Source organism: Hirundo rustica, chromosome 2, assembly GCF_015227805.2.
Source record: "Hirundo rustica isolate bHirRus1 chromosome 2, bHirRus1.pri.v3, whole genome shotgun sequence".
Taxonomy (NCBI): domain Eukaryota; kingdom Metazoa; phylum Chordata; class Aves; order Passeriformes; family Hirundinidae; genus Hirundo; species Hirundo rustica.
In genome coordinates, this window is record NC_053451.1 from 47,748,164 (window position 1) to 47,770,915 (window position 22,752).

General features: G+C 43.0%; 2 protein-coding genes across 3 annotated transcripts in view; one reads left to right on the forward strand and one right to left on the reverse strand.

Annotated features, from left to right (window-relative positions):
• Window positions 1-3,240, reverse strand: part of LNX2 (ligand of numb-protein X 2) — a 58,537-nt gene extending 55,297 nt beyond the window's left edge. For both annotated transcript variants that reach the window (XM_058419454.1, XM_040056494.2), the window contains exon 1: window positions 3,104-3,240. The gene's annotated coding sequence lies outside the window, so the exon portion shown is untranslated. The remainder of the gene's footprint in view (window positions 1-3,103) is intronic.
• Window positions 3,241-3,790: 550 nt separating this feature from the next.
• On the forward strand, window positions 3,791-21,108 carry POLR1D (RNA polymerase I and III subunit D). The gene is made up of 3 exons (XM_040057058.2): window positions 3,791-3,901; window positions 11,858-11,932; window positions 19,755-21,108. Exons 1-3 carry the CDS (start codon window positions 3,876-3,878, stop codon window positions 20,038-20,040), a joined length of 387 nt encoding a protein of 128 aa, XP_039912992.1. The 5' UTR covers window positions 3,791-3,875; the 3' UTR covers window positions 20,041-21,108.
• The last annotated feature ends 1,644 nt before the right edge of the window (window positions 21,109-22,752 follow it).

The following is a 22,752-nucleotide window of genomic DNA, read 5'->3' on the forward strand; positions in this document are numbered from 1 at the left end:
ATTTGAATGGAAAAAATGCAAAACAATTTGAAATCTTGTATGCTCCCAAGTTATCTCACTTTATATCAAACAGCTGCATACTTAGGCTTTTGTGTTCACCACCTAACACACAGCTCAGCAGGAGAGAGTCTGCAAGAAATTCCACTCCCATTCCAGCCCGTAAATTACTTGCTAAACTGACATCAGTCGAAATAAGCTTCTATGAGAACATAAAGAGCTGACATCTCTGGTGCCACCAAAGTGCTTCAGAAATAAAAGACATGCCTGTGGTACTGCAGATCACACTGCAAGGATGCAGTCAGCTCGGGTACATCACTGTAGATGTACAGAACTACAGATATCCCCTGTAACACAACAGCGGGGCTGGGGGCACCTCCACACGTGTTGGGGCGCAGACCAGTCCCGTCAGCCACACACACCATCTCACGCACAACACAAAGCAGTCAGTATGAAAACACATGACAGGTTCGGCCCATGAATTTTGCAAACATAAATCCTGACCCCAAAACCATTTATATGCAGGCTTATCATCAAGCCTAAGAACAGACCCTCTAATTTCAACAGAAATACTCGGATGTTTAAAATTAGGCACATGCAAGCACAAACATCTACAGAATCAGGACCAAAAACACAGAAAAAGCACACTCCACAATATTATTAATTTTTATTGTTCCACAGAAACCTTGACCTATTCATTATATAACTTAATACTAATATTTAAAAGCATTTTCATCTTCAAAAGGCACTACAATTTCTAAAGGACAAACTCCACTGACCTAATAAAGCAATTAAATAGCATTCACTACAATGATATCACTTAAAAATGCTTCTGCAAACCAAATCAACAAAGAGTTATCAAGTGTCAAAGACAAGCCACTGCCATATCAAACAAGCAATCAGCTTTCTCTGGTGCCTTTTACACCTGGGAGCATTTTAACACCAAATGAGTGTTGTTTTCTTATTAGTTATAGCCCTTAATGTCCAGTAGCTCTTTAAACAAGCAACATTTTGCTGATGCGAGGCCATAATTTATATTAATTCACTGTCTAGTACACATCATGTCTTTACACATTTCACTTTGATATTGTTGGTAAAACTTCTTCCCAGTTACTTTCAAATACGCTAATATTTTTAGAAGTACAGAAAAATGAGATGAAAGAAGAGGGGGATATTTTAGCATATTTTCAAGTATACAGTTTTAACTAGTAGCTAACAAACTTCTGCTGTTTTACAAAAAATTAAAATCTCATTGAAGTGATCTGTGCTTCCATGAGACTGCACAACAAACAAATGCCAAACGCTGCAACGTCCAAGCCAGCATTTTTTTGGCAGGACAGGTCTTAGTAAGCTTATTTTTTTAACCAGTCTCAGGAGAACAGTACTCTTCCACCCAATCACCGGCTGACATTCCTCTTGCAAAGTTTTATCCCTAAACTGTCACATTTTTTTGTTGTTTTGGTAACAGAAAATTCAGCTGCAGTGTTAGGAAAAGATACCACGTTTGCAAATCTCAGACCTGAGCCCAAGGCCCTCTTGCTGAAATCACCAAGCAAAGTTAAAGGTGAGTGGAGTTAGAAATTCAGTACTGAAAACTCACTGGAAAATTTTGAGCTTTTAAAAATAACCATAGATTTTAGAATTGCAACAGTAAAATCACTTTAAAACATAGTATTACAACCCCTTTTTTATTTAAAAAAAAATTACTTGGGCACAACAGTTCTTTGCAGCCTGCTAACTCTGGAGTTAATAATTTTATATTGTACTGTGTTCAGGAGAGAATTCCTTACTCAGTGATCAGATAATTAGAAAAAAAAGTAAAGGACTCCTATTAAGTCTTATGGTTCTAGCAAGTACACTGATATAACTTGTTTCCATTTTGAGGAAATTTGTTTTAATAAAGTCAGAGCAGCATATGGTACTAACATGTTTATTTTCCAAGTGGTAGGGACACTAACCAAAACCATCTGATGTTTCTTCCTAAGCCTCCTTGATCTGCTGCTGGATTGCAGCTTAGAATAAAGCATTACAAAAACAGAAGAAGTGGGTAGAGGAATAAAAAAAAAAAAATAGAATCAGTAATTCAAAGTGTTTATTTAATGAGAGCGCAGCTCAGACCAGTTCCTATTTTGAACATCAGTTCAAAAGTATTTATGATTGGAGATTTCCAGAGACTATCAAATGTAGTCCAAAACTAATTCCTCACAGACATTTTTTACTTTGCACACAGACAAAAAACAAACCCCTAATATCGTGTAATTAAAAGAGGAATTAAAGGAAGCTCAGAAGTACTTAATAGATTTCTAGAGAAGTAAACAATCAGCACCATGCATCATGAACACGGTAAGAAAAGTCACCAGGGATTACCAGATTCATCCCTATCAGAGCTCCAGGAACGGTTTTCTCATTTAGTTGACTCTGATTCCGTCAAGAGCAATGATAATTTTAAAACACGCCTGTTAAAAGTGTAAAAGACGAAAAGTTTTCTAACCACATTTTCAGTGCTACCAAATGAGCGGGGAAAGCAGGGAGCATGGGTCAGAGCTCCGAGGGCCAGAGCGAACGCTTGGAAAGCCCTGCCAACCACACGGAGTCCAGCGGCATTTCGCAGCCAGCCCCGAGTTCCTCTGGCGCAGCTGTAAAACACACAACGTGAAACCCGCTCCTGCAGCAGGGGTTCGCTCGCAGCTGTTCCTCTGCCTCCCCCGCACGCAGTAACCTGACTCCTTTCCAGGAAGGACCTTCTCTAATGAAGCCACAGGAGAGCAGCATAGGTGTACCGGGGGACCCACAACCAGGCGCTTTCCGAGTAGGTCTCCAGCAGCCCACAACTCAGCCTCGCAGAGGCGCGCTGCAGAGGCAGGCGCCGCCGAGCTCAGCCCCGCCGCCGAGCCGGGGGCTCCAGGGCGGGGACGCTGCTCCCAAGCCCCCGCCTCAGCCCCGCACGGCGGCTCCGGGGCCCGGCCCCTCTCCCGTACTTGTTGCCTGCGCAGAGCGGCTCAGCCCGGCCCCGCCGCCCCCGCGGGGACCCCCGGCGCCGCTGCCCCCGAGGGAGGCTGAGCGGGGCTGAGCCGCCCGGCACCGCGCGGGGCACGAAGTTACTCACCGCGCCGGCTCCGCGCCGCGCTCTCCTCCTCAGCCGCGCCGGCTGCGCCCGCCCCGCCTTAGGGGAAGCAAACTCCGGGCGGCAGCACTTGGAGAACGTGTCTCGCCGGGCCGGGCCGGTGCTCCCGCCTCCATCCCCCGCCGCGGGCAGCGGCGCGGCCCAAGTGACAGCGGCGCTCCGCCACTCCGGCGGCGGCCCCGGGCGCGGGGCCGGGCGAACCGCAGCCTATGGCAGCGGGGCCGGGGCGGGACGCGGCGGAGCCCCGGGCCGGGGTGTCCCCGCCGCTCGCCTGATCGGCTGCCCGGAGCGGTGGGGAGCGCGGGCGGGGCTGACGCGGAGGAGGGGCCGGGCGGAGCGCTGCCCGCCCGGGGCTGCCCGCGGACCTGTCCCCGCCTGCCCGAGCCCTGCGGCCGTGCCCGGGGAGCAAACCCCGGGGCGGCTCCGTGACTGAGAGCCCCAGCGGCGCTCCCGCCTTCCCCGCCCTCGGTCACCGCCCCGAGCCTGCTTCCCCCGCCCTGTCGGAGGCGCACGGGGGTCCTGCCCGCATAGGGAGCCCACCGCCCCCGCTCTCCTTTTGGCGGAGGGCGCGACCACCGCGGCGGCAGGTGCCCGGCGGGGTGTGGCGGGGCCCGGCTCGCACCGCCCCGGCTCCTCCCGCCGGGGTCCTCGCCGTCCCCTACGCCCGCCCCGCTGCCCCGCCCCGCCCGGCCGACAGCGGGTGATGGCGCCGGCCTGCGCCTGAGGAGCCGCAGCGGGGGACGGTGGGTCAGCCATGGAGGAGGACCCGGAGCTGGAGAGGTGAGGGACGAGCTGCAGCGGGGGGAGCGGCCCCGAGAGCGAGCGGGCTCTGCGGGGCTGCTGCGCCGCTCAGGGCCCGGCCGCGCCTCCCGCGCCGCCAGGCCCGGGCAGCGCTGGGGCCGGCGGCGGCCGTGGGGCGGCTCCTCCCGCCCCGCCGCTCCGCCGTGCCGAACGGGCCCCGAGCTCCGCCGGGCTGCGCCCGCTGTCCCCGGACGGCCCCTCCTGTGGGTCTGCGGTCAGGGTGCGCCCCGAGCGAGGGGAGCGCGGCCTGGAGCTGCTTCTGCCGCGCCTTCCGCACGGAGCTTTGGGTGCGTGCTGATGTCGCTTAGAAACAAGATTGGAAGGACTTGGGTGGTTCACCCCTCCTCAGTTACATTTTGATGAGCTGTGTACTTGGTAAAATAAATTTTAAAAATCCCAAGACACCTTATATTGTTAGGAATTTCGATTTTCAGTGCTTGATATGTGCCCGTTGACAAGTTGTTAGAATTGCCGTGTTCTTGTATCAAAAAAAATACAAAATGCTTGGCAGTTGTTTTGTCAAAAAATAAAATTGTTTTCTACTTGGCACTTTGTTGGGACCAGTGGATTCGTCTTGATGCGCGTTTTGAATTGCAGTGCTCCCAAGCAAACACTGAGGAATAAAACATTGATTTCTTCATTTGGATACTCAAAGTAGGCCTCTCTTGTTTTAGGAATAGACTTTTGGTGTTTATATCACGAATGTTTTGCAAAACGTTTTGCAAAACAGTCTTATTTGTGTGATTGTTTTTTTGTTTGTTTGGTTGGTTTGTTTGTTGGGGTTTTTTTTGCAGGCTCGTTTCTGCATTGTTCGCTTTCCTTATGGCAGTGTAAAACAAGCGTTAGAGTGAAGTGATGACCAGAAGCTTTCTGAGCTGTTCTCCTTGTAGTTCTCTTTTAACCTTTAAGGAACCATATCTGGGAATGCTTATAGAAAATAACTTTTTTCTGTTTATGTCTGGCAGGTATTTGAAATGTGCCAAAAGCAATAACACTGAGATAGTGGAAGGGCTAGAAAGCATAATGCTTTCTAAGAGGCTTTTAATTCTTGCTAAGCTACTTCTGCTCTCAGATCATCAGTTTAATAATTAAAGCTTCTTTCTGCGTATGCATGAATTTTATTTTTACTAGTGCCATTCCAAGCTTAAACCTTTTTCATTCATGCGAGCCGGAACTATGCCACTGTTCTTCCACACTGACTTCTGGTTGCTGTTGCCTTGCTGGGGACCTGGGGTTCTTTGGGCAGTTCAGGGCGTAGCTGAACTCACCAGCTACAGCCAACTGCTCCACAGTGACCTCCTGATTGATGCTCTTCTTCCCAGGAGCTACATTCAAAGTTTTACCCTTCCTCAAAGGTTCAGCCCAAGTAGGGATTTGCTATTCCTGTTCTGTGGCAGCGTGGTAGATAATGAGGATGAAGCTCAGTGTCACTTATCAAAGGGTACACAGTAGGGTTTAGCAGTCTGGTGTCACCAATCCTTGTCACTCTTCACCTCAGAGTGTGTTTAGTCGCCTCTAAACACATTGTAACTACAATGTAGTGCATTGTAGCTCTTTCTGTCCTGGATCCACTTATCATCAGCTGCTTTTTCATACCTTAAGTTTTCGTAACAGCTCGATTTGGTATTCAGCTTGTGCTGTGTGCATTTAGAGGGTATACTTTGGTATTACTCACTCTATATAATGCTTCCCTGTGCAATCTTCAGTACAGAACCCCTCCAGTCTAATACAGACCTCTCTTTATCCTTTGAGTTACAGACATTATGCCTTAGATTCATATTCAATAATTTATTGATCATATTCTCCTGTGAATAGTGTAGCAATGGTAGTTTAGGTTTATAATTTTTGAGGGTTTTATAATATGGCTTTAACATACAAATAATAGCATTTCTGTTCTGTAGCCACAGCGTTAACTACTTTAGGTGGATTTTTAGTTTTTAAAAATGGGTTTGTGTGGAATATGTTGAGTAGTCTGTCTGAATTCAGCTTGTCTTGAAATGCGCCAGTCTTAAATAAAATCTAAAGTTTTTTCTACGTGTGGTTTTTATTTAATTTACCACAAGGGGAAAAGAAGTGCAATATTTTTGTGCATGCTTTTTCAGGTCAGAAATTAATTTTGTGTCCCGGTATTCCAAAAAGTGACCTGTTAAGTCAGTCGCCCTATTTTTTGTTACTATCTAAGGAGAAGTATTTTTATCTAGCTTTTTTTATTTTATCCTTACTGCCACATTTCCTGATATTATTTTTCAGTTTTGCTGTGTCTGACTCTAACCTGATCTTTCTTTTGATGTTTTCCTCACTTTATTATGAAGTTAAGTTTTCTTAGAAAGCTTAGTACTAACTTATAAATTCCCGTGTGACTGTTGCATTCTGTGGATTTTAAAACTAGAGTAAATACCACGGATGTGTAAAACAGTAGTATTTGCTACATTCTACTGAGTTATGTCCTCTGCTCGATCTCACCCAGTAACTTTTGATGGAAGTATGAACTGAGATTTTCCCTGGTGAACTTGCTGTACATCAGTGAAGATCCTGAGCCTTAAGGTTCCATGTGACTCTTAAGAAAATTCTAAATTAGGTTAACATATAATTAATGGTATCGTGAAGTAATGACCCAAGAAGGAGGTGGAAAAAGTTGCAAAGTAGCTAGTAGGAGCTGTTCAGTTTGTTTCTTCTGCTAGCACCTGTAAGTGCTTTTCCTAGTTTATTTCAACTGAATATACACTATTATGGTGGTTGCCATTTCCATTCCTCTCTAAAAAATAAAAAATTTCTTCCCCCTCTGCTTTCTAAAGTATTGTCATGGTGGTTCTGTGTGTTTGAAGAGCAGGAGATGCGTTGTTTCTCTTCAAATACAGAGGAAGTGGCTTTGTTATACTGTGTGTCCAAATCCATTCTGTCTTTCAATAGCTACAAATATTTCATGACCTTGGATATCATACCTTATTAGAAGTGCTTGCCAAGCTTGTTTAGAGCATCATTTTCTTGGGATTAAGTGTTTCCTAAGGAGATGCTGCTCTGAATCACAAAGAATGCTATAATTCTGTAACAAAAGGCCTGTAGTTGAGTTGAGAATCGATAATCTAATATTTTTACTGCACAGGCAGCCCAACTACACTTCTTAGCAAGCAAGCTTTGTGCCTTGGAGAAAACTGATGGTTCTTACTATTGATTTGAACAGTTAAATTCAACTGTCAGGATTCAGTATCCCATACTCCTGAGGAAAAAGAAAAAAGAAAAAAAAAAAAAAAAAAAAAAAAAAAAAAAAAAAAAAAAAAAAAGTGGTCTGCAAGATAAGATTGGTGTTTGAAATGGAGTGGTACGTTCACTACTCAGGCTGGTGAGAATATCAGCACTGAAATGTACTGCAAATAGCTTTCACAAGACTGACAATTAGAATACTTAAATAAGTACAAAACCTGATCAGCAAAGAATGACAGCATCTCCTGATGAGAGCATTCCCTGATGTGGAATGTCTTTGCCTTTGAACAAATATAAGGAAGCTTGTGGCATATGGCGCTTCTTTTCATTATTGCTCTTGTAGTTCTGGCCTCAGTTTTATTCCTGACTTTCATTTTCATCTTTTTTTTTTTTTTTTTTTTTTTTTAATAAGGGTGAACAGATAGGACAGCTCATGAAATTTAATTTTAAATAACACTGTCAGGGTCTTCAGTCACTGGTTTGACTGAAGGTCTTGATATTCATTATTCAGCTGTAATTGGAATACCAATATTCACTTCTATTTCTAGTCCCATGCGCAGTTAAAAATAAGTTGTATAGTTAGCATAAAACTGCTTTGAGAAAATTGATTTTTAAAATTGCTAATTGTTTTTCCTGAGCTTGCAGCTTGCTGTCAGGACCTAAAGTGCCTCAGGAAGTAGGCTTAAGTGTGATTTTTGCCAAATGCAGCAGAGGAGAAACTTGGTCTTTGAGCTTTAATAGTAGTGGAACAGACTGCAAATAGTTATTAATGCTTTCATGAGGACGTGTTTGTTAAAGATGTTCCTTCTCTAACTGGGTGATGTCAGATATGAACACTGCCGTCATACTCCAGGTCTGTGCCCTTCTCTAGCTGACTGTGCTGTGAAGCAATTCCAGTAGATACATTTTCATTAGAGTCCTCATCAGGACCTTTAATGAGATGACAGCATGGGTGGAGATGGCAAAGTTTTTTAGGATATGGAGACCATTATGTATGGGGGAGGCCCAAACATCACCCAGTCCTGGCTTCTCCAAGGCCTGTGCCATCGGAGCTCCATCTCCATGAGCCTAAAGGAGCATGGGGACACATGCAGTAGGTGGGAACTCACTGTAAGGTGAGAGAGAAATGCATGTCTTCTTTGGGCTCCCCTCCCACTCCAGAGCTCATCTCAAGAGACAGCCTGGGCCTCCAGGCCTGATACCCATCAAGACAAGTCAGTCCTGGAACATCTTTGGGACTTGAGGGTGTTGCTGCATAGGATAGTGGGAGGCGTTATGGGATGCAGAAGGAAAGCGTTTTGTGATCACGTATGGCATGTTGGGCAGAAAGGGTCAAAATGGAAGATTTGGCAAGGGGGGAGTAGTTTTGCTTAAGTGGTGCTGCAGCCGGAAATACTAAGAATATCGGTGTGGGAGAACTTCACATATTATGCCTACTGCTGGTTATACTCTCTCTGGTTTGACGGAGCTGTAGAGATAACATAAATGTTAGCAGAGACTTAAGAGGCATTTTCACAGACAGATTTGAGCCTCCTGCTGAGAGAGAGAGGTCAAAAGCCCAGAGATGATACCAAGTACAGCAATGTGTGTGAGGCCCTTTGATAAACTGGGGTGAGCAGTGGGCTCCCCTGGCCACTCGGATGAACTGACCCTGACAGAGCCTGTGTCCCTGTGACAGTGCCTGTGTCCCTGCTGCATGGCCTTGTTAGTGAGGAAGGGAAAGAAATCCACGCTCTGCATTTCAGCTGTGGCTTGGTTGTCTGTGTTGATTCTTGCTGTGGGATATGTAGGGGGGAAACCAAAGGTAGGGAAATCAGGAAGTTCAAGTGATTCGGAGAGAATTGGAAGTAGGAAAATAAAGGAGCAAGGGGATAAAAAGGTCTGGTCATGTGTGTATAGGCTGCTGGTTGGTACTCTTGTCCACCTGTGCCTTGCGCCTAATCATTACAGTTTGTCCTGTCTGCCTGCTAAATTCCTTTCTAACTCTGGCTTGGGCAAAGAACTCTCTTTGAGGGGAGAGGGTGTACATCTCAGTGCTAACAGCTACAGTCAGACTGGGTCAGAGGGACCATGCGTCCATGGTGCCAAAATTAGAACATGTGAAGGTTTGGATGCCAGCAGTTGGGCTTGGACCCTGGGCTGGAAGCCTGGGTGCTGACAACTGAGGACATTTCATGGAGGGAGTAAAACCAAATGTTATCTCCTGAAATGGGACTGGGGACCATGTGTTTTTCTGTATTGTAGTACTGGAACAAATAATGGGTGTATGAGGGACCGTGTGGCTGCTGGTGAAGATCAAGCGGGTAAGTGGGTGAATAAGGAGAGAGCTGGAGCATGAGCTTGTATGTCTAAGAGCCAGGAGGAGCTAGCTGTTGGGGCCACCAGGGAGTCCAGGCTAGCTGCTGGAGAGACTGTAGGGTCAGGGGCAAGATATGTATGTGTGCCTTGTGTGTCTCTACAGGCAAGACTGAAGTGGGGTTGGATATTGGGGGACCAGGTGTCCCAGTCAGCCCTGTGCGATGGTCTGTACTGGCAGTGCAGTTGGGCTGAAGTTTAGGGGGCTTGCACACCTGGCTGGAGAGAAGAGTAGGATGAAGCTGTCCATGTGAGCATGCTGTGTATCTGTCTGTGATGGATGTGACCAGCAGTTTGAGTGCCTGGTGTGTGCATCACATTAGCCTAGGGGCTAATTTTCAGCCTTGCTACTGGTTGGACCTGGACATGGAGCTGTGACTGCCTGGTCTCTAGGCTGTCAGATCCAGTGTCATACGTCTTCTCCTGATAGTCGTCTGCAATCACAAACCATGGGTGGTCTCTGTAATAACATGGTGCTTTCATTGCCTGTAGCTATCAGACATACCTCTTTATTACCAAGTACTCATTTTTTCAGTCTATCCATTTGACCTTTTGGAAAAAAATTATGAAGCTCTTCCCTTGAGTGAGGAATAGAAAATACTTCTCATTTTGACTGACTAGGAGCCTTTAACATTATTCTATTATTTTGACACATGCATTTGTGATACTGGTTATTAAGATACATGCAATGGGAGCTTTGCCTGTAATGTTGGAATATATAGTAAGGACAAAGTCTAATCCCTCAGAAATGTGAATAGGTCTTGTACCATACTCTTGAAGATAAAAATATCACTGCTTGTACCTTCATGTTACTGTAATTCTGCAGCTTGATTGCCCCAAAATAATTGCCACAGCAGATTTTAAGTGGTGCTTGCTATAAAAGATGTCAGAATGATGACAGAGTTCTTAAATGTGCCCCTGTCCCTAATTTTCCCTCCTATCAGTCCCCCAGTGTTCAGATGGTTCTCATGTGAAAGTTGCATGCTGCACTCCCTTTGCTCATGCTGCTGCTCTTAGAATTGAAGCTGGCAGCCGCAGAACTGTTTGTATTGTAACCAAGCTGTAAAAATGAAGAGAGCGAGGAATGTGGAGTCCCACGAGGCCTCTAAAAGCAAATTTTAAAAACGTGTTGGTGTAGCTTTTGGCTTACTTGTGTAGAGGATATAAGTTCAGTGAGTGGAAACATTATTTCAGACAGGATCTGGGCATTGCATTTCATTTGTCTGTGCAAGCTGAAAGGGCTTTGTAAAGGTGCAGTGAATAAGGGCGATGTTGAAAGAACAGTATTAGGAAACAATGTTTGATAATGAAGGTGTGGACCTAGAAGGCTGCTAAGGTGGATGTCAGGTCAGTCTGAGCTTTCATATAACAAAGAAAAAGTCTCAAATACTTAGAGGCATGCAATTCCTACCTAAGTTAATAGAATTGATGTCACCATATTAATTTATTATGATGTTTTCTGTAAGACTGAATCATAGCTGTTTAAAATACCTATGTGTGTGTTTTATTAGTACTTTGTAGCTCAGATTCTTTGGTTTCCTATTTCAATTATAAATGGTGACAGATTTTATAGTACAGTAATAATGACAGGCTTTTAATCTTTTAGTCAGGTTTCTTAAAAAGAGAATCACCAAGTTTGGTAACTGGTAATTGAAAGTCAGACGCTTTCTTCTCCTCTTTCCTCACCTTTGTCTGGCGTGTGCTGTTTGAGGGCTTAGGCCAAGCTTCTATAGAAGCCATGTGTTCATGCCATCATCACTATAACCTAGCTCAGGATGTTCAAATAACAAATTCTGGGTTTGGAGAAAAAACAAATTTTGCTGTAATTTCATGAGGACCTGCGTATGCAACATCTCTCATGTTCCAGTGCTACAGCCTGTGTTTTGCACCTTTTTTTTTTGGTGTCCTTGCAAGGAGCCATCTCACAGCTGTCACTTCTCTCAGGTGAGAAGGCAGCAGTAGCTGGTGAGGTTGCTGATGCTGTACTTGGCATCTTGGAGAAGGTTTCTCTGACAGATGATGGCTTTCCTGGGAGATGCTCCTTTTCCATGAGTGCCTGTGGTATGATGGGTTACACAACTTGTCCGTACAGGCAGAAGTATGCTTAAAATGATTTGAAGTGCTCTATGCCCTATTCTTCATTCAGTGTTACAGGTTTTGTATTTGCCACAGCTTTAGTTGGTTTTAATATTTCAGAATTTTCTCTTAATCTTTGTGCATAGAATTTGAATTATCTTAGAGTCAAGGTGATTTATGTAGCTTCTTAATTGCTTAATTCACTACAGTGAATAAAGCTATCTGTTTTATTTGTCTAAGTGCATTTAGTGGCAAGTTCATGTGTTCCACAAGTGGTGACCTTTTTCTTTTTCTCTTATTTAGGAAGGCTGTGGAAGAGTTACTTAAGGAGGCAAAACGTGGGAGAACCAGAGCTGAAACAATGGGAGCTATGGGTTGGTAAGTTGTGCCAAGAGAAAATGAATGCTGATGCCAAAATAAATCTTACCTTTAATGTGTGACAGAAATTGCTTGTCTGAATCTGTTGTAGACAGAGCAATTGGAAAATTTGGAATATGTTCTTATAACAGATGGAATTGCAAAGTTTGGGTTGGAATCTCACGAGTAAACTTTAAAATGCCGGTTGTCTTCATTGTGCATGTACTTACATACTGGCTACATGTTACTGGGTAACAGTTTCAAACAGACTCTGTTTTAAGTGGAAAGAATTCATAACCTGATAAAGAAACCTAAAACCTTATATTAATAAAATAACAAACTATCCTTTAGACAATTCATGTGTAAATTGTAGCCAAAAATTAACTTGGTGAACTCAAAAGCATAATCCGGTTTTGGAAGAGGGTTACTTTTTAATATTAAAAAAAAAATCTAAAACCCAGGGGCTGATTTGTGTAGTAACTGGGAAAAAAATCACAGTATTTAAATCCTAAATGAAATACAGCCTTAATTCTTCAATGCAGTATTCCAGATTTTACAGCAAGATCATCATGGAATGTGATGCATATAATTGTAATTAGAGAAGTAATAACATGCTGAAGAGAATCATTCATCATAAAATAATGTATATGACTTTGATAAGATGATATTGGATCTAGGGATGTTCACACAAGCAGTACACCAGTTGATTTCACTAAATGCACTTGTAGATAAGGTTTGGCTTCCTCCATCAACAGTAGTAAGAGACAAGCCTGCACTGTTAATGAAGTTCCCAGCTCAGTTGTCCTTTTTAGTAGCTCTGAAGAGAGCTGTACCAATCCACTGTGCTTTGACCCTGTCAGCCATGTGGCCAGGTAACCCAGTGCACATGATTAGCACCATGAAGTGATGTATACATCCAGGTTACTGTGAATTTGCAAGTTGATTCCACATACGGAAACCGAAGATTTCTGCAGGGAGATAATCAGATACATTTTTGCTGCCATTTGTGCAGTCTGGAATACCTGCCAGGAGAGTGTATGAACATCTGCTCCTGAATGTGGCTCCTTCTTATTCCTTGCTTGTAAGAGTGTAATGGTCCTGTTCAGCTGGCTGTGATGATCAGCTCAGGATGCAGTTTGCTAAAGCCTGATGCCCAAGGCCTGCCAGGGAATGGGACAGACAAGGGTGACCTGTTCTTCAGAGCAGTGGCAGATTATTGGTGTCTGGCTTGGCCAGGGTTCTGTTAAAGTTGTAGGAGGAAAGGACTGTCAGGAAGGCTTCAGGAAGAGGAAGACAGTTGACATAGGGATTGGCATGGTGATATATCCTGAACTGAAGCTGTTGGAGTACTTCCGACGGCAGAGGTACATGTGAACAGCTGTACTGGGTCAAATGAACATTCCATCTCTGCAGTGCCCTGTGTCCATCAGTGGACCATACCCAGTGCCTAGGAAGTGCTTTGCTGAATATTTTTGTTTCTGAATGTACTCAGTAGTTCTTCAAGGTACTTCTTCTGCAGCTCAGGATATCATGCTCTTAGAGATTATTTCTTTGTATGTAATGCATCTCCAGGGATTTTTACCTCACTGAATTTATCCTTTGGGAGACTGTTAGTACGATTCCCATTTGTGACAAATCTGCTTCTGTAGGGTTTGGCATAAGCTAGTGTATGGCTGGCATGTGTGGCTGTAAGGAAAGTATAAAGCCCCCAAAGGCAAACTCCCAGTAAGTTTTTGCTGTCTAGTTCTGCAGGCACAACTGAGAACAGCAGCTACAAGCTGCCACTGCTGTCACCTCTTTAATATTTTTTATGCCCTGTTATGCTATTCTGGTGCTTCTGAACTGGCCCAACAACTAGGTATTGCATACAGACGTGGGAGGTATAATGGATAAGATATTTGGAAGAAAACTTAACTATTCTCAGTTTAGTATCACACTCCAGCAAAATGCTGTCAAAGTGTAACTGATCCTGAAGGGATTCAGAGATTACATCCAGGACTGATAAGTGATCTTGCTAGGTATAAACTACTGAGAAGAAGGTAACTTCTGCTTAGAGCTCTGTGGATAGCAAATGAAATGAGCAGAAAAGTTAGTTCATGAAAATGTATATTAGTAGACCACATTGAGGAAATGATAACTGATAGAAGCAAAGACAAGGTCACCACCAACTTGTCTAAAAGGACAGTGTTAACAAGTAAAACACGAAACCTTCATTCCTTGCCAAACTCAAAATGCTTACAGGTGTGTTTCATGAGGACTTCTGGGATTCCTCAGCCCTTTGTCAGAGGAGTCCTGGAGATGAGATGCACAAACCCTGGAGACATCTAGTGTAAGGCCATCAGTCCTGCATTGGCACTGGAAAGTTGAAGCAGCTCAGCCTATGAAGAAAAGATTTGTTCTGCCATCTGTCTTTGGGTAAGGAGAAGCAGAGGCTGCTACTGCTCATACTTCACTGATTCCGGTTTATGTTGCTCTCCAGTAGCTCTTGAATACTGGGAAATACATTTCTGGAGTCAGTGGCATTTGACAGAAGCTGGTCAAAGGGAGATGTATGGAGAAGTGGCATTCCTGGGTGGGGTGGCTATTGTGCATACCATTACAAAAAAGTAGTGTCTCCTGATGGATGTTGATGGCAGCAAAACCTTAGCCAGCAAGCCTCCCCCTCTGTTTTGGGACTGCTACCAGGTTCAAGCCATTGCCCTGTTACTGTCCAGAGTGATTGGTTCTCCGTAGCTCAAGTACACTGTTTGAAAAAATTCCCCAAGCACTCCTGCCTAACCTTTTGCTGTCTCATTGTTTGAGATGGGATGGTCAGCTGTTGCTGTAGCCTAAAATGCAAGTATCCAAGCCAGCTCAGCTGACAGGTAGAGAAAAAATGTACAAAGCAATCAACCTGCAACCCAGTCTCTTATACAAAGACTCGCCTTGAAATACAGGACAGTGTTGTTAGTATTTCTTCCAGTTTGGGAATGTTTTGCTGGGTTTATGTTGTCTTATAAGTTTAATGTGGATGACATGGGCAGGTGGTGCAACCTTAGAGGCTAGTGGAAGAAAGGCTTGGCCTGGTTGGAACAAGTAACCAGCAGGGAGGTTGGCAGTGATATTGGCCAAGATTTTGTGTGGGAAGGGAGATTATCTGAGATTCTCTGGACACGTAGCACCTGTCAGTATAGCCAGAGGGCTGCACGATCTCTTAGTTGGTTAAGAGTCTCAGCTCACTGGCCTCCATACTCTCAAGACTGCTCAGCTAGGCAGCATGTACAGGTCCATGGTAAATGAATCCAAGAAACGCTGGATATTCTTATTTGTAGATTTCATTCAGCAATGCAGTATTTCCAGTTCCTGCAGTGTTCCTTTGGTAGGTACTCTGTGGCCGTGGTGATTCTTGTGGGATCTCCTGAATCCTTATGATAACACATGATGTAGATCCTGCTGGTAATGTATCTGGCTCAAGCATTAGTACAGCTAATCACAAATAAGGAAATGAGTGAGAGAGGGGTGAGGAAGAACCATCTTCTGAAGGTGTCTTAATCCTGGATGTTTTAATCAGAACAGAGCAGAATCTGAATCCTGGTGACAATGCTGTGATGCTGGAACTTCTGAGATGAAAAAAGGCAGAGCAGCTATCTGGAATCTAACATTTGAAGGATCAGTTGGATCCAGAGAGAGAAGTTGTGGACAAATAGTGTAAGAACATTTTAAATGGTTGGATAAATTTGTCTCCTCCGGGCTTATTGGATATAGATGAAATATGATATTTGGGGGTTTCCATTGTGTCTAGTTAAAATAAAGCCTAAAGTTCAGCTTCCCTGAAGTGTTTCTCTTGGTTCTATGCACATAACTCATAAGCTTTTTTATAGCAGTGAAGTTAGGTCCCATTTTAAGCTGTTGCTCTACATTAACTAAGAGAGGTTGTTAAATCCCACACAAGTTACTGTGTAAAAAAAGTTCTAGATGCCTTTTTTCCCAGTGTATAGGTCTGATCTTCAAAGATGCAGATAACATGAGCTAAAGCTAAATTGAATGTAGCTTCTCATCTTACTTGAAAAGCTTATGTAAGGTAAGAGCTTGAAAACGGTATTTTTGGATGGTTTGTTCAGCTCTGCACTGTAAGAGCAGATGAAATTACAACCAAATAAATTTTGGAAGCATTAAATTATTTTTAACTCTGTTTTTCATAAAGCAATCCTAAACTTGCTTTCATTCCTGTAGATAGCTTTCTGTTCAATACCAAATCTGGTAGAAGTACAGCAGAATACAAAATGATGACGATGAGGATACCGGAACTGTGAAGTGCTGTGTTGCATCTTGTCTTTGAATGGGTGTTGTGTGACTGTGCAGGAACGCTGCAATGTGATTCCCCTCAGCTTTCATTTGAATATGAGGAGGACGAGAAACAGGGTACAGATAGAGATTAAAAAATAAATAGGTTGAAATCTTGTAATCGGGGCACATCCTAAGTCAAGTTGTCACTGGAACAGATTGCCCAGAGAAGCTCTGGATGCCTCATCTGTGGAACTGTTTAAGACCAGGTTGGATGGAGCTCTGAGCAACCTGGTCTAGTGAAAGCTGTCACTGTCTGCGGGGTTGGAACTTGATGATCTTTAGGGTCCCTTCCAAACTAGATGGTTCTATGATCCTACAAGGGATCACCTGCAGCTGCACCTGGCTGCCAAGACCATACTTCAAAGCCTTCAGTGTCCTCTGAGGCACGCATCCTCCTTTGTAAGGTCCCACGTGACAGGGTAACAGCATAGATTACTTGGTTTGGCAAAACAACCTCTAAGTGTTCCCACCCGCCTTCAGTCACTCTTCTATTGAAATATGGTATTTTCTGTGGCAGTTTGGAAATGGTAGAAATGTACTTGTCGGTTCATCCATAGGGAACTTTTTTCTTGGAAAAATGGGCTTTACTCTGTATTGTGAGGCTGGCTGTGCCTATCCTGTTTGGTGTTACTCAGCAGAGACAAGACTGACACATGGCACTGTGGTCTTGTGTCTTAAATGGTGTCAGCATGTTTTTACAGTTAAGAACTTGTACAGTACATTTCTGTGCTGAACTGCACTGCTGCACTAGATGACAGGCACTGGTTAGAAATTCTGTGTTACTGCATAGAAGTTGACTTAAAGGATCAGAAATAGGGTTAATACTTGACCCATGTTCACAATGACAGATTTAATTTTTTTTCTCAAAAGGCAATATCATTGTCAAAATGCAGTGTGTTGCATTGTCTTGGTTATTGCACAGTGGAGAGATTTTAGGGTGTGTGAGATTTATTTGTGTAGGGAGGCAAGATTCTGTCAGTGAAGATAGCTTGGTGTAGCTTTTGGAGCATGCGAAGCAAAAAGTGAACCTTACAATGGGTGAATGCTCTGCTACAGAACTGGAGTCTGGTAGACAGGATGGCTCTAGTACTGCGGTTTGTGTGCTTGCCTCACACATGCCTGCAGCCCTGCTTGGGGCACATTTCAATTCAGAACTTAATGTTCTTTTAACTTGTCTGATTTTTGCTGGTTGGTTTGTTTTAAAGCAAAGCTTCACAAATCAGTTCTGTGGCACTGTTTGCTGGTCACATCAGAATTGTGTTCCACCGTGCCCAGGCTGAGATTGCCTCCCAGCCCTTCAGAGCTCACCTGAGGGCAAACCTGTTTGTGAATGGCTCACTGCAGGATCAGACCCTACAGCAAACATAGGGCTGGTCTTTGGGAGATGTCAGTTTCCTCACCATTAGAGATGCTGTCAAAGATATCAGTGGATTCATGCAGTTCGCTTTTAATCTTCACAGTTCCATATATACCGTGGCTATATGTAAAGATGTGCTCTGTGTGTGCATGTAATGTAGTACATGCCATACATCTTGTTTGCTTTAACATTTAAAGGCAGGATTTGCTTTGTTGAAGTCTGAAGTCAATAGAAGTAAGAACTCATGTTTTTCTTCAGTGCCATGACTTACTGCTGCTCCATGAAAGCCTGGTGGCTCACTTTAATCACAGTATGATGTTCAACTAATGGCATCTCTTAGTGGACTCTCAAGTCCAGTATTTCTCATCAGTTTTCATTCTTAGTATAGCTCAGGTAGCACTCATAGTGTCAGAAAGAAATAAATGCTTCAGCCAGATGGTTTTATTTAGGGCAGATTGACTGTCTCATTCTAGCTTTATATATATTAGTGCTTAAATTGGTGCAATAGCTTTTAAGAAAAACCAAGAGGAGGAACAAATGTGAAATAGATTTTGCCTGGATGTAGCCTAGAGAAGGCTGCCCTCCTTGATAGGAAGTGTTGAGGTACAATAGTTTAATGCACTCATAAAACATACAAAGGACTTTAATATTGGCTGGTTCCTGTTATGTCTTGAGTGTAACCTGTGCCATGATTCATTCAGCACCATGCTCATTAGTAGTGTAGCTTGAAGTAGAAACTCTGTTCTACTGACATTTAATAGCCTCATGTTTTTACTCAGTAATACAATTAATGGATAAATAGTTTCTCTAACTTGCAGAAGAGTTATACTAGGTTAAAGATCTTATTTATTTAAAACTAGGATTTGAGAAAAATAGTGTAGATTTATATGAAGAAAGTTAAGAAAATTCCAAAATCCTGTGCAGTAGAAGTGTATCAGAAATGTATACCTAGTGGAAATAAAACAGTGTGGCTGTATACCTCATAAAATTGCTCTCCTAAGTCCTTAAAGGATTTAGGAACATGAGCAATTATCAGGAATGCTTAGTAGGCAGACCTGAAGCAAAATACCATGGTAAGTTCCATGTTCTTTTAAGTCACAAAGTATGCTAAGTAATCATACATGATCTTCGTTGTAGTTTGCTTGTTGTTCTGATAGCTCTGATGGTTTAGAGGTGTCAAAGGTTTTTGATTAGGTAGGGCATCATTTCTACACTTACACAAAATATTCAAGTAGAACAGATGATCTTAACATTATGGTGTTAGGATTCCATGACTCTGTAGTTGATTCAGTAAGTGGCTGTGATCTCTGACAGCTCTGATTTTTTCAAAGCAATCCCATTACTTGTCTCAAAAATGTGAAGACAAACACCAGAGTGACTCCCAACTATAAACAAAGTCTTCAGAGTGATTTCTGCTTTCTGTAGGAACATATTTAAACATTTTCTTATTCCATTCTTTAAGAGATGATAAATTAGGAATGAGTACAGCTGATACCAACAAGATAAATGAAATTTACAATACTTGTTTCCTAAAACTAGCTGATAAATTATGTGCAAAAGTGTTAAGCTGTGAGAGGAGAAAGTAAAAAAGAAAAAGGAAAATAGTTGGATAAGTATCGTTACTGTTTAAGAAAAAGGAATAAAATACTTTGGTGGTTGCTAAGTATAAGTTGAAATTGGAATGTCTCATGTATATGTTTATGCTACAGCTGTTTGGGTTCTTCATGCACGTGTATCTTCCTTACTGAGTATTGCAGTTCGCTAGATAATGCTGACTTTAGAAGATTGTGATCACTGTAAGCCATTCTGATTTGACTTAGAATATGCTACTAAATGGTTGATTTCTGAACACCTGAGTTAGGCACCATCAGCCTTAAAATATATTGTCATCCTTTGCTTCCCCCTCCACACACTACCTTGGGAAAATCATGAGAATTTTCACTGTGTTGAAGTAAAATCATTTTCTTCCCATAAAGTGTAAGACAAAAGGAGGATGGAGATGATCTGGAACTTATTTTTCTGTACTGAGAGTTTACACTAGGTGGCATGCAAGGAAAGCCAAAATCACAAACCTGTCTTAAAATCACTGAGGTTAAAATCTCAGGCTTGTTTTGGGATGTTTTTACCTTCTCTTTTGATCACTTTTAAATGTCTTTACAGGTTGAAATGTCCTCTTGCTGGTACAAATAAAAGATTTCTTATTAATACCATCAAAAACACGTTGCCATCTCAAAAAGAACAAGAACAAGAGCGTGAGCAGAAGGAAGATGATAAGGAGTCTGAGCCAAACAAAAGCAGGAAAGAAGAAAAACCAAAGAAACGCAGAATTCACCCATATACACCCAGCTTTCAGTCCAGAAGGAGAGTCAGCTACTCTCCTCCAAGGCACCGAAGCAGGAACCAGCACACAAAGGATAAACATGAAAAGCGATCAAGCAGGCGATGAGGAGAGCGACAAGTATGTGTTGTTTCAAATCAGGAATGTCATTAAGTATAGGAAGGTGGGGGTGTCTCAGTTTTTCAAGAAGAGTTGATGTTCAAACTTGAGTTTTGAACCAAGTTGCCTGTGTGAGAAGTAACCTTGAGGTAGCTTTAGAAACTTTTCTTTGGGACCTTTAAGAGAAAAGCAAAGTACAGCATAAAACTTTCAGTTGTTTTAGAACAGACATTCCCTTTACTCCATTCCTCTCTTCCCCTTCTGACTAAACTTAGGGTCTTGGTGATGGAGTGTGATACGTGTGTCACTGTCTAATACAAATCATTTAGTCACGTCACTCTTTTGGAAATGAATTTAAATTAAGCAGAATTCTATTTATTGTGTGAAGTTTGCAGAACTTCTTTGCTGCTAACCGATAAAGAAGTTTTGCTTATTTGGGTTAGAATCTAGAAGAAGAGAAAGCTGGTCAGTGCCTGGCCAAGCATATGCATTTTGTATAGGACAAAAGAGATTGCTTTCTTTAATATAAAAAGAACAAATTTAAAATGGGCAATGCTGGTTTTGCTTTCCAGGAGGGACTGCTGGGATGTATTGATTTCGCTTGTTAATGTATATTCACAAACCTATCATAGATAACAATAAACATTACCCCTTAAAAGCTGCAGCTGCAATAATTGTCTCTGTTTAGACTTCCCTCTGTACGGAAGTAGTTGAAACAGTTTGTTGTCACGGTGCTTTCTAAACAAACCCCGGAGGCAAGATTTTCATGTTTTCTGTCTACTGCTAGGAAGTTTCCAAGTAAATATGTAATACTAGAAATACAGAGGTGATGCTTAAACTGTCAAATGCTCCCTTTCCAAGCCTGTGTGACAATTCCGTAGTGGTACAGTTCTTAACCTTGTGACTGTGAGCACAAATGATACACATTGGCATCTTCTGCGTCTCACTTCCGTTTGTGTTACATTAACGAACCTCTGCGTGAAATATTTTGTATTTTACTGTCCTCAGAACTGATTGCTTTCAACGTCGGTTTGTTTTTGAGTGCGTTGACAATAAAATCGGAGGTGTCCATTGAAAGCGCCCTGCGGGGTTAGTGTTTTTGCCGGCTTTCCTCGGTGCGGTGTGCCGCTGTCGGGCGCGCCCGCGTTGACTCGGGGCGAGGGTGCCACCTGTAGGCGTGCGAGCGCCTCGCCTCCGCGCGTGCCTGCCCCGGGAGAGCTCCTGCGGGCGCTGCCGCCTGGGAGCTCTGCTCCGCGCGGACTGGGGTGCGGCAGCTGCGGATTGCTCTTCCGAGTGCCGCGAAGGTGCTTACGCTGGCGCTGAGCCCCCTGGAGACTGCAGGGGCGGCATATCCGACCAGCTTGGGTACTTGGACGGTTCCCCATCAGGAGTTACGCACAGGTACTCTAGTTCCCCGAAAGACCCACAGCACTAAAACAGGGGTCTCGGCCTTTCAGAAAGTTTACGGTTATTTAAATGGGATCAATGAAAAAGTAGTATCTTTGGAGAGTTTAAGGACTGTCTTCAGTTTAAATAAACATGATGTTCGCTGTCCTTATTTTGCTGATCGCTGTTGTGCGCTCCTTAAATAATCCTTTTTGGAAGAGCAGCAGCTATAATATGGGCGGAGGTCTGCTGCAGCGACAGTGCTGGATGGATGTGACTTTGAAACAGAAAATTCATCTCACCATTGGTCAGGATTTGGACTGGAAATGTTCCACAGAACAAATTTTTGTGAATTCTTGCTGGTCCTGCTTGTGCTGGTATATGCTGTGCTGAGAGCTTTCAACTCTCAGGCCTTCAAACACCACTTTGGGATAAAGGCTGTTGGAGATGCTGTATTAGTTTATGCCAGGCTTTCAGGTAAGGAAACTGATTAGAGTACGCTCTCAAAATTAGTCTGGATCGCTCATAATGCTTGTGTACTGAAAATGCTCAGCTAAAGGATCTGACATTACCTGCACTGATAAATGGAGAAAGCTTTTCATCTGTGGTGGTAGGTTCAGATTTAATTCCACATTTTTCTGACTTACAGAATACACTTGAATTATTAATCTTGCATTGGTTAATTCCATCTTTTAATGTTGTCTTTTGTAAGTGTACTTAATAAAAACAAAATCCTCTGCTGCTCATTATCTGTTCTTAAAGCAACTCTTTATAGAATCACAGAATGTGTAAACTTAGAAGGGAGCACAGTGATTACTTTTTAAATGAGAACTTGGGAACACAAAACCAGTTTTGTATTTTGTCTGCAGTTGCTCGTAATGTGCAGCACCAGCATCATGTTTTTAAGGCAACTTAAAGATAGGATTTAATCCTGAAAAATGAAGACTTGCACGTGATTTTTCCAAATGTGTTACTAACTGCTGTGCACTTGTTACTTGTAAAAGTGCCTTGTCCTTAAATAAATACGTAAATAAATATTATGTTCTTGGTCTCAGCCTCCCTAGTTACTCCTATGAGAAGGGAATGCACCTTACCTTAGTGATGCTGCATTTGTACTTCACAGGTGTTCCTTGTTACTCTGTGAGCTACCAGTGTTGTCTGTGCACATTATGTGGATAAAGTTTATTCAGGTGAGACTACTGTCGTGCCATAGCCAGAACAATTTGCTCGTTAAGACTTTATTATTATGTTGGATAGAAATCCTCCAAATCTTCATTTTCATCAATCTGGTACTGAATGTAGATCACAAAACAATGTGAAAGAGGAGAAAACATT

Excerpts from the sequence above, each read along its gene's own strand:
- POLR1D (XM_040057058.2), top strand. The coding sequence starts at position 3,876 with ATGGAGGAGGACCCGGAGCTGGAGAG. Across the intron at positions 3,902-11,857 it reads GAGGACCCGGAGCTGGAGAG|GAAGGCTGTGGAAGAGTTAC; the intron begins GTGAGGGACGAG and ends TCTCTTATTTAG. Across the intron at positions 11,933-19,754 it reads ACAATGGGAGCTATGGGTTG|GTTGAAATGTCCTCTTGCTG; the intron begins GTAAGTTGTGCC and ends ATGTCTTTACAG.